The sequence below is a fragment of the Solanum dulcamara genome, chromosome 9 (assembly GCF_947179165.1).
Source record: "Solanum dulcamara chromosome 9, daSolDulc1.2, whole genome shotgun sequence".
NCBI classification, from domain to species: Eukaryota; Viridiplantae; Streptophyta; class Magnoliopsida; order Solanales; family Solanaceae; genus Solanum; species Solanum dulcamara.
The window spans coordinates 65,694,184-65,706,424 of NC_077245.1; the positions used below are offsets into that span (position 1 = coordinate 65,694,184).

Below are 12,241 nucleotides of genomic sequence, written 5' to 3' on the forward strand. Positions count from 1 at the left end.
GGTGAATGTTTATTGACCGCTTTTTTTTTTATTATTTTTACTATATTTGGAGCAAAGATGTCTATTATTAATGATCTTTCAATTAATAACTAAGAAATTTTTCCTTAGCCAATAATTGCATCATTTAACTATGAATTTAAGTCGTAGTCATTTGAAAATTATATTTTTGTGACAAAATTTTATAGTGACAAAATTGTTGGTTAAATAGACAATAATACAATCATCAATAATTGTGTGAACTATATTAGTAACAAAAACTAAGGTCAGAGTTAAATTTGAAATTTTGTGGCTAAATTATACAATGATTAACTACAAATTATAATTTGTCCCTATTGTGTCAACATTCTTTTTCTGACAAAAGATTTTTGTGTTCAAAATTTAACTAATTTTAGGATAAACTAAGGTTCGTCACAAATTGGGCACATCATTAATAACAAAATAATGTGTCACTGATAACTTTAAATTTGTCACTAAAATACTCAATAAATGGCGCCAACTTATTTTTTGGTGGAAAATTTTAGTTGATAAAACTTTACTATGAAATTTTATACTTTGTCACTAAAAGTGTGCTTCATATATTTAAATACGAAATATAATTTTCGTCATAAAAAGTGAACAATTGGTGACAGATTTTATGTCATAGCTAATAGTTTCGTAACTATATATAACATTTTTGCAGTGTGGATATATCACATTGTGAGGGTGATATTTGAATTTTAGGGTGGTATTTATTATACTTCAAACAAGAAGGGGGGGGGGGGAGTTAAATGAACGTCCGTAAAGTTAAAGTATTAAAAGCAAGATTGACTGCCCAATTTAATGCCGATTTTATATATTTCTATAATATCGATACATAGTTAACAATGTATATAGATGTATCTGATACATAATTATATATTATATTTACACAGTTATATATTATTTCTACATAATTTTGATACATTACATGTACATACGATCATTTTAATTGAAAAAAATTGTCAAATATATATTTTCTTAAGAACCCCAATTAAAATATCATTCAACTTTATTGAATATTTTTGTAATTGATCAATTTTGCACCTAGGGTCTTTTCATGACAACTTTTAATATAGTATGATGATTAGGGGTGATAACAGTATAAATATTTAAACGCAAATGCTTAATCAATAAGATATTATAACATGGAAAAAGGTATTCCTAGATCCACCGAAGGACGTATACCATACCATATTTTTTCATCAATTAATAAAGTTTCCTGCAGCATTTATTTTTCATTTAAAAATGTTGTTGAAAGCACACATCAAGGCAAATAATGGACCAAAATATGGACAAGTATGAAAACTATCTCACACACAAATAATAATAATAATAATAATAATAATAATAATAATAATAATAATAATAATAATAATAATAATAATAATAATAATAATAATAAATAAATAAATAAAACAAAAAAGTCCAAGCTAGGCGGCAACAATTAATGTATTTATTGCAACTGTAAACTCCATGCATTGTAATAGCTAGTACCAAAAATTGGACCCCATCACATTAATTTCCCTTACTTCCCACCTATCCCCCTTTGACATAAAAGCTTTGCCATAATGCCCATTATCTAACTCCATATATTACACTTTTTTGTACTGATCATTATAGTCATCATCATTTTATGACAAATCAATCTTGTTAATATATTTTTTGAGATTTTTTTGTTTGGATTGGGGATGGATGGAATGGAGATAGAGGTGCCAAGTGGTAGTAGTGATATTGAGAAAGGTGTAATGCATAGTCAAGGAGTTGCATATTTGGTATGGGAAGATTTAACAGTAATGTTACCAAATTTTGGGCATGGACCAACTAAGAAGTTGTTACATGGAGTAAGTGGTTATGCTGAACCTGGTAGAATTATGGCTATTATGGGTCCTTCTGGTTCTGGAAAATCTACACTTCTTGATACTTTAGCAGGTTAGTTTATGTGCACTTTGATTATTTTATTTTAGATTACTTGAATTAATTAATCGTGCTTGTTATATCTTGGATTCGGATTACATCATTTTCAAGGTTTAGACAAATAGAAAGAAATTACCTAAATCGTGGTCAATCTCCAATAGTTATGGAATATGTTTGAGCTTTTCTGTGTATTTGTTTGTTTTTGGCAGTTTTTAAATTTTTTAATTTGTTTCCTATTTTGTTGCATACTTGTCTGCCCTAATTTTGATCAAGAATAACATTTGTGAAAAAAAAAAGGGATGTACATTTCTAGTTGAATAAAATCCAATGCTCCCTATGTCCCATTTTTAACCCTTTTTTTTGGTTAATTTGAAGGACTGAATTTCTCTATAAAGGGTTCATGTGGAAATACTTGAATAAACATATCTATTATTGCAGATCTGGAGATTTGATTTTGTAGCTTTTTACAAATTTGTTTTTAAGTTTATGTCCTTTTTATCGTAGATTGTTCATTTTTACACATGAAATATCTAAAAATTTCATTTTCTTCTATTCAATTTATAAGTAATCGTGAGAGATTATTTGTACTTGCGGATCTGTAGGTAAATAATATGTAATGACTAAAGTAAAATTGAGATGCCCTTTAATTAAATGTCGGCAGGGGTAGTTACGTTGGGTAGAGGGACCATTCATTAAGCTTTAAAATTGACAAAATTCTATTTATTTTTTTCTCCCTTTATCTGGAAAATAAGAATACTGGATATTAAACCTGTATTTTTCACATTTAATTATGTTGTTTGTGTTAAAGTGTTCTTACGTTAGAGAAAAATGGGCATTCCCTTTCATATTGTATTTTGGTTTATAAGAACATATTCGGAAAGGGTGAGAGCCCCATTGTGCCCAACCATGTTGCACCATGAGGCGTTGTCTATTAATCACGTTGTTTGGGAATGCATCCCAAATTAGGCAATCCAAGGCTAAATATGGGCGAATACCAATAGCTATAGATAAATAAAAAAATATATAAGAACATAAATCTAGTTTTCATGGTCAAGTATTTGCAAATTTTCTTGTATATATTCAAGCACCTTGCTTGTCAAAAGGATATTGCAGCCAAGTTAACCCCTTTGGTTATTGATAATTAATAGGTTTTCAATTTGTTTGTCTTACTTTCCTCTTTAGTCCGTTTCAAAAAGAATACATCTTTCTTTTTTGACAACTCTTTAATTCTAATTTTCAATATGGCATGTTATTTAAGAGTACAAGATATAAAGAACCTTTTGGTACATTCTACACATTTTTAGTTTATGACCATCAGATTCAAAAATTTGTTTACTTTCTTAAAACTCTGTGTCAAAGTCAAAACCAGACAAACAAATTGAAACAGGAGGGAGTATCTTTTCTTTTTGTGATGTATTGATCTCTGTACTCTTAGGCTTAGCTAGAGCCTTGAGAATTCTCTTATCATCTCCTTTTTATCTACTCCCTTCTTTAACTTCTACTTTTTGTTGCCATACCAATAAGATATGTACAAATTAAAAATGTTTTTTTGTGAAATGTGCATGTTTGCATGCAAGTCAATCCAAATTCTGAATTTATTTGTTGGAAGTGATAAAAAGGGGAATGAAATTCACTTCTTATGATTATATACTACATCCACACTTTGCTAAATCATACATATCTTGGTTTGGACTGCAGGTAGACTGTCGAGGAACGTTGTAATGACTGGAAATATCCTTCTCAATGGGAAGAAGAGGAGGTTGGACTATGGTGTTGTTGTAAGCTATTCTGATTTAGCCTTTAACTTGTCATACACTATCACATTTAGGCACTAACATTTGCACTCTCAATCTTTGCCAGAAGCGTCCTGTTTCGCTTAAGCAGGACGTGTACTTGTGCTATGCTATGTAATATCTACACACCTACTATCTTTTGTTCCAATATAGTATGGCATTTTCTAGAAATAACACGTCTATATTGCCACGAGTGAGACATGATAAACATGTTGAAGTTATAGAATTTCCTTAAAGCGCTCAATGAACATAAGAATTCTACATAAAACTTCAAATTGTCTCTTTGTAACACCACATTTCTATTATCAGGAACATTTTCTAGTTAACGGATATGAATGTGATAAGAACAACATCCCCATCGTCTGAGTGAAAATAATGTGTACACATGGATGCTAAGTATACTTCTTTTATCTTTCTGATGAGCCGCGTGAACTTTTCAGGCTTATGTTACTCAAGAGGATACACTGTTGGGAACTCTAACACCTAAAGAAACAATTACTTATTCAGCCCATCTTCGACTTCCAACTAGCATGACGAAAGAAGAAGTAAACGATATTGTGGAGGGAACAATAATGGAAATGGGGCTAGGGGATTGTGCTGATCGATTGGTAGGAAATTGGCAAGTAAGAGGAATAAGTGGTGGGGAGAAAAAGAGATTGAGCATTGCACTTGAAATCCTTGTAAGGCCTCGTATACTTTTCCTTGATGAACCTACCACTGGTCTTGATAGTGCCTCAGCATTCTTTGTTGTTCAAGCTCTTAAAAATATTTCCCGCGATGGAAGAACGGTTATCTCATCCATTCATCAGCCTAGTAGTGAAGTTTTCGCCTTGTTTGATGACCTCTTTCTGTTGTCTGGTGGAGAGGCTGTATATTTTGGAGAAGCAAAATTGGCAGTACAGGTATGGCGCGTAATAAAAATTATTTGTTCTTAATGAAGACAAGCACATTTACAATTGTTCTTTCTGATAGGATTGAATTTAACCTATACATATTGTTATTGATATTTCAGTTCTTTGCTGAATCGGGATTTCCATGTCCAAGTAGGAGAAATCCATCCGATCATTTCCTACGTTGTGTTAATTCGGACTTTGACGTTGTCACAGCCACACTAAAAGGCTCACAAAGACTCCGGGTACGACTTCTGTTGAAACACAATATAATTAAGTAATAAAAAGTGTGCTAGCTCTTTCTCACAACTTAAAATTTTAAATGAGGTGATCACACACTTCAATAATTGCTACTATAGCTATACAGTCTCCTCTTATGACCACTCTTATTAGTCTTTTCCTGTGGCTGATGGATGTAAATATTTGTATATCAGCCTTTTACTCTGTCTGTTTCAATTTGTTTGTGTTACTTTCCTTTTTAGTCAGTTTACAAATGAAGGTCTCTTTCTTTTTTTGGTAACTATTTAATTTCAACTTTTCATATGGCATGTTTAAGACTACAAGATTTAAAAGTCTTTCTTTCACTTTTTTAAACTCTACGTCAAGTCAAAACCAGATAAACAAATTTAAACGGAGGGAGTATATCAGCTTTTAACTTCAAAATGAAGTTGGCAATTGATTCCTTTCAAGTGTCGGGATTTAGACTTGTTGATGATAGTTTTGTGATGATCTTGTGACATGAAGCACTGGCAAAGCCTTCAACATATGTTTACCTCGTTCCAGTACACTCGGTGTTACATAAATGGAAAATTTTAAGTTAAAAGTGCTCGACGTGTTACTTAAGAACTATGATTCCAGACCCAAATACACTGAAAACCTATGGACTCAAGTGGTGGATTTCTAGTTTTTCTGTTGGCAATACAAAAAATCTTAAGATTAACGATAATACTCGTGCAGTTTTATGTGTCACAATCAGAAACTTGGGGACTAAAGCCACTTTCATACAACTTTTGACAGTATAGTTTGTGTATACTTTTCTCTAAACCTTATACTCATGAGAGACAACCTTTGTTTTTTTATGCAGGAAACACATAAAAGTGACTACTTAATGAACATGGCAACAGCAGAAATAAAAGAAATGCTTGCCAGCAAATATAAGCACTCACCATACGCAACGAGGGCCAGGTCACGGATGCGAGAACTCTTGGCCACTGTTAGTTCCTTGTCCCACTCTTCATATGTGATTACTCATTGTGATCCTCTTTTCTTTATTTTACTGCATTTCTCTTATAGAAGCTACTGAAATATAGGCTGTACTAAACTTGCAAACTGACATTAAAAGACACATTTTGATTCATGTTTGCTGATACTTCCCATATCAGTCTTATTGAGTTGACAAACTACAAAATGCGTTAAGAAATGTAATGTAGTATGCTTTCATTAGGTATGCATTTTGTTGTTCTAACAGCATTGACATACTTTTAGACAATGACCATTTTGTTAATGATGATTAACATCAATCGAAGGAGCTCCTAATGCATCCTTTTGTTTGCAGCAAGGTGTTGAGATTGAAATAGTAAAAGGAAGTCAAGCTGGTTGGGGAAAGCAACTTTTGACATTGACGCGGAGATCATTTGTAAACATGTCAAGAGACAAGGGATATTATTGGTCTCGCATAGTAATTTATATCATTGTAGCTTTTGCTGTTGGCACTCTCTTCTATGATGTTGGCACCAGTTACACAGCAATCTTAGCTCGGGGAGCTTGTGGTGGATTTGTCACGGGCTACATGACTTTCATGTCCATTGGAGGCTTTCCATCCTTCATAGAAGAAATGAAGGTATACATCTATGATCCTAATTTTCAGTTGAAGACAACTTTATCCGACCGCCAAGTACAAGACAGGACAGCTATTTGTGAGTGTTTTTATCGCGAGTTTTGAATCATTTTGGACTGATACTATATCTCATTTTTACAGGTTTTTACCAAAGAAAGGCTTAACGGGCACTATGGTGTTGCAGCTTTCGTATTGGCAAACTTCCTCTCATCATTTCCATTCTTAGTTGCTGTCTCACTCATCACTGGGACCATCACTTATTACATGGTGTTTCGGGCTAGATTCTTTCGTTATGTGTTTTTCTGCCTAAACCTTTTTGGTTGTATCGCTGTTGTTGAGAGCTGCATGATGATCGTAGCTTCACTTGTTCCAAACTTCTTAATGGGAATCATAACAGGAGCTGGTGTGCTTGTAAGTTACAACTGCTTAGCACACTTCTCATCTTATTTTATCTACTACACTTGTCAAGTAATATTACTCGTCGCGTTGTTTTATACAGGGAATCATGATGATGACTGCTGGATTCTTCCGTTTGCTGCCAGATCTTCCCAAGCCAATTTGGCGCTATCCAATTTCATTTATTGGCTACGGGGCATGGGGTTTACAGGTAACAATGAAAACAGCATATAATCTGTTTTGCAACTAGATCAATTACATCAATAACATCTATCACATACATAATCTATGGACAAAATGGAGACTGAAAGCAGATTCTCTGTGTATTAATAATAGTTTTGACGAGTTCATTGAAGACGATATGTTTAATACTCTTGCAGGGATCATATAAGAATGACATGATTGGACTTGTATTTGATCCACTAATTCCTGGCGGAGAGAAACTAAAAGGGGAAGATGTGATCACGAACATGTTCAAATTGTCGTTGGATCACTCCAAATGGTGGGATTTACTTGCATTATACGCCCTCATCGTGATGTACAGGCTTCTATTCTTTATTATTCTCAAGCTAAAAGAGCGAGCTACACCATTTTTCCGATCAATGTATGCCAAGAGAACGATGCATCAACTCAAAAGGCGTCCGTCATTCAAGAGGAAACCATCTTTATCCTATTCAAAAAGGCAGCATACTCTCAGGTCATTGTCTTCTCAAGAAGGTCTTAGTTCTCCAATCCCATAGAACTATAAAAATCAAAGATGTTGTCATCTCATTACTGTTTATAATATCTCATAAGTTCATAAAATTAAACTTAAATTGTCCTTGAGGTTTCATTTTGTTGAACCATGACAATAAATTTGCTTCCATTAAAGAGCCAGACAAATTGATGTATCAATCATCAGATATATATACAATACAAGTGTCCATTCTTTTGCTGTTTTACCTAAATTGAAATTACTATTTGTCTAACTAGCACGTTTGGTTGTTGGTGAATGTCTTGCCTAGAGCAGAAAGCTGGACTCTCTTCATCTATGTTGTTCGGCTTCAAAAATATCAAATGGGTGTGTGAGATACTTCAAAATTAGTTATTTTGGAGTATCTGACACAGGTGCGATAACAGTTTTGAAGAGTCCGAGCAACTAGCTCTTTATCACTAAGTCTTTGAGAGACATTAAATCAATTTCTTGATATTTTAGCTGTGTTGTTTCTTTTCAAACCGTCTGTCCTGCCTTAGCTTTATGGTATTGGAAAATGTGACTATATTTTTGGATGTTTTGGTACATATAAATGTGTCTACAATCTTCTGAAATTAGGTTTCACTATATCAAATTTCTGGCACCACTTAGATTGCCATATTTATCTTAGGACTTGTTTGGAAAGTCACCTGGTATTTGGTTGTCTATGTAATTACTTGATCAGCAGTAATTTGGTGTAATTGACATATTTATTTTTTATTTTTTATTTTTATCTTATTTTTTATTTTTACTATTTTAAATTCTATTTTATTTTTATTATTCTAATGTTTTCTAAAAATATTTTTTTTATATTATATATATTTCATTTCCTTCTTATTCTCAACCTTTACTTCACGTGATTCAATGCAATTTTTTATTTTTTTAATTTTTTAATTTTTTTATGTGTTTTCATTAGCATAATTTTGTTAATATTTTAAATTTTAAATTAAAGTAGAATTCATTGTTGAATCAGGTTATACACTTATATTTTCTTTTTCTTTTAAATCATATTATGTACGTTATGTTGAAATTTGACATAAGAGTATATGTTAAAAAAATTATTTTGAAATTGAAACTTATGTTATATTTTCAGTTTCATTTGTTTTAGAAGTATTGACTCAACATTTCTTATTGCAAGCTACTTTTTTAGTTAGACTTGATAGATTATCTTTTTGTCAAATGTTTAATAATTTTATGACATTATATTAATAATATTAATTTTTTTTGTCAAACATGTTTTTATGATGTTCATAGAAATTTTGTACTTTTAGTTTTTTTTTATTAATTTAATTAAAATATACTAATTTGGAATATATAAATCAATTATTTTTCATAATATTATTTAAGAACATATGTTTATTAATTAATATATTTTTAAAAGAAAATACATATCTTATATATTTAATTTAATATCATTTATAAAGACCCTTGTTTGTCTAATATAAATTTTAATTTTAGATAATTAAATTTTATTTTTAAATTTAATATAACTTTATGATTATACTTGTGCAATGCAACCAAACAGTACACTAGTAATTACACTGTAATTATTTTATGACAAACAAACAGGTCATCGTAATTACTAGGTTGTGTAATTACTAGATTGGTAATTACTATCGTAGTAATTACTCCAATTCCAATTATCAGATGATTTTCCAAACAGACTCTTAGTTGTTTGTGGAATATAATACAATGACCAATGCATCACATACTAACAGATAATATATTATGCCTTTTATATTGATACTACCAAGGTGTGGTAGGATGGTTGAAGTTCTACCATCCTTAACAGATGTCTTTGGTTCAAGCTCTATGAATAGAGAATTCTTCTATAAGAAGTGTTTTTTCTCTTAATGGACTTAACTATACGAATCTAAATTAGTCAGACTAGTAAATATTGCACATGACAATTGACACAATTAAACAAAAAAATATCGTCTAATAACGGGATTGCCCTAGTTAGCTCGCTAATTAGACTCATTTCTAAAAGGGACTTTCCTAGTTAGCTCGATTTATTTGCACTTTGCTCCAATTTTCGGTTGGTCTTTACTTTTGTCTCATAAAAAATAATTTTTTTTGTTTATATTTTTGCATCATAATATCCACAAGTTATGTACCACATGACTTTTGTACTTAAAGAGCATATGTTCCACTAGGCATAAGTTCAATTACTTAAGTGCAAGGATTAAAGACCAATCCATTTGAATGGCAATTTGTGTAATTTCATCTCCACTCTTTCCATCTTTTTTACTTGGGTCATCAGAAATGTCCCTATGATGAGTTGATCTTGATATTTTGTCCTCCATAAGAATAATCTTACAAAAATGGCTTCTATAAGGGGTGGTTTTGATTTTTTGGCCCCGCTTAACAAATATTGTTAAAACAGCCTCCGCTTCAGACAATTTTAACCTTTATCCATAAGGCAAATATTTAAGATATTTTAAGACTATCCATTTGTTCAATTTACCAGAAGTTCTTGTCACAACTCAAAATTCGAAGTCATGATGATACATATCCCAAAATCCAACCTGATGTGTAAGCCTAACAATAAATCACATACGAGACTCCCAAAGGGAAAGTCTAGCCACAAATGAAAAGAATAGAAGTATAACGAAGAAATATTCCAAAACCTGGTGTCACAAGTATAAAGAACATCTAATACAACGAATCAAAAATACATCACAAGTCTTCGAATAATAATAAAGACTGAAAGTAAAAGATAAAACTAATGGCGATTCAGAACACATGATCTCACCACTAATCTGATACGATACTATCCGCTAGAGGAAATCAGCTGTTGTGTGGAATACCCTTGCTAGGAGCTGCATCAAAAGTGACACAGAAGCAGGGGTGAGTACAATCCAGATGTACTAGTAGATTTGACCGACTGAGTATAAGGAACTAATCAAACTTATGAAATAAACTAAGGAACGCTTTTACCTGCACACAGAAAAGTCTCATTCTATCATCGGTGCCGCTAATTCATATAGAACGGCGTGAGTAAAGTGAACACATAGGGACAATTCAATATCACATATGATCTAATAATTCGAATAATTCAAAGAGCAATGCATGCCATGCACTGAGATGATGCAATGATGTGGTGGTATGATGGAATCAAGGCTGTCGCACAACCTGTCGTATACACCTATCGAACTAAGGCTTTCAGAAAAGGACCCATGGGAGACTCACAGTCCATATACCAAATCACAATCTCAATATCTCATAAACTTGCCACCTAGCTCGTGGTCAAGGATATAAAAAGGTGTCACCTTTTCTTTCTCAAAAATAATTTCCACATTTCTCAACTTTTCAAGATCAATGATATGAAGAAGGAGGATGAATTCATCACAACACATATGGCATGGAGGGAATATTCAACTCAACATGTAATATAAGGTTCAAAGTTCTCAAAATCCAACCTAAACATGACATATACCCTCAATTATATAGTGATGGGAAGGAAATATAGTAAAATAAATGACACCCCCTTTTAAAAGTATTTCATTACTCAAGTGTGATCAAATCCTCCAACTCAACCCCTCACGCAGGCATTACAAGTAAAATAGTATTACAAGTCTCTCTCACAGGAAATTCATGAATCACATTGTCACTACCCGAAATTCGGGTGTGATGACACTTATCCTTTCCCACCGGACAAGTCAGCTTAACCACTAAATGCGGAAATAAAAGCAAAAATAGTTTAAACTAAGCATTTTAAATGTCAAAAGTGGAAATCTTAATCATTACAAAATTCTCCTACGGACTAGTTGTCACATGTACAAGCCTTCTAATATAAGAAATTGAAGTATATACAAGTCTCAACCTTTGTATCTCAAATAGATCAAAGTAAAAGATAAAGAGGATTAGGAAAGATGACCGACATCAACAACTATCTCTCGAATCTCCTCAGTAAGACACAGATGGAAGATGAGAGAACGGGATCACTATCCGGGCTTAGGACCTATATAGGTGTAGATATCAAGGGTGAGTACCATCAATACGGTAACCAGCAAGCGAACAACTAAGGCTAAGATAAGATAATAAGACACACGTACTCCTGTCATATCATCCAAACCCCACATTACAACCTACACGAAAATCACCATAGTCTAACAGTTCTAACAACACTGTATAAGTATACATATAAGCCTCCACAACACTACAACTCAGGTATTCACATAGGATCTCAACAGTCAATAATACAAATCAAGGAGATAGAAGGGGTAAAACAGTTCAAACTGGCAAAGATGTATGATGCAATGAAATGCAACGCAATGTCACATATAGTGATGCATGTCTGTCCTAAATGATACACATTTGCGAACTAGCAGGCCGGAACCCATAGGGGTCACACATGGACCATATATCCTCCGAAACTATTTTCCTTTGGCATAACTCATCTCTAGCCTGAACCATTTCCCTTCGGCATTGCCGAAACTATTTTTCTTTGGCATAAATCATTTCTCACCGAAACCATTCCCTTCGGCATAATCATCAAATCAAATTTCATCTCAAAGTATCAGAACCAATGCAAATAGATAATGTCCATGTACAATATAATGATGGAATGATAATATTAACAAATCACAACTCATATCTCAACAGTATATTCAACTATCTATAATAAGTCAAATAGCAACTCATGTCACAACAGTAT

General features: G+C 32.5%; 1 protein-coding gene across 1 annotated transcript; it reads left to right on the forward strand.

The window, feature by feature from the left end:
- The first annotated feature begins 1,606 nt into the window (after nt 1–1,606).
- On the forward strand, nt 1,607–7,789 carry LOC129903096 (ABC transporter G family member 15-like). The gene is made up of 9 exons (XM_055978585.1): nt 1,607–1,947; nt 3,631–3,710; nt 4,166–4,627; nt 4,738–4,860; nt 5,700–5,828; nt 6,171–6,455; nt 6,594–6,863; nt 6,952–7,059; nt 7,229–7,789. The coding sequence occupies exons 1-9, from the start codon at nt 1,707–1,709 to the stop codon at nt 7,586–7,588; spliced, it is 2,058 nt and encodes a 685-aa protein (XP_055834560.1). The 5' UTR covers nt 1,607–1,706; the 3' UTR covers nt 7,589–7,789.
- The last annotated feature ends 4,452 nt before the right edge of the window (nt 7,790–12,241 follow it).

Coding starts and splice junctions, on each gene's coding strand:
- LOC129903096 (XM_055978585.1), top strand. CDS start 1,707: ATGGATGGAATGGAGATAGAGGTGCCAAGTGGTAGTAGTGATATTGAG. Junction 4,628..4,737: donor AAGCAAAATTGGCAGTACAG/GTATGGCGCGTA, acceptor TTGATATTTCAG/TTCTTTGCTGAATCGGGATT. Junction 6,864..6,951: donor TAACAGGAGCTGGTGTGCTT/GTAAGTTACAAC, acceptor TGTTTTATACAG/GGAATCATGATGATGACTGC.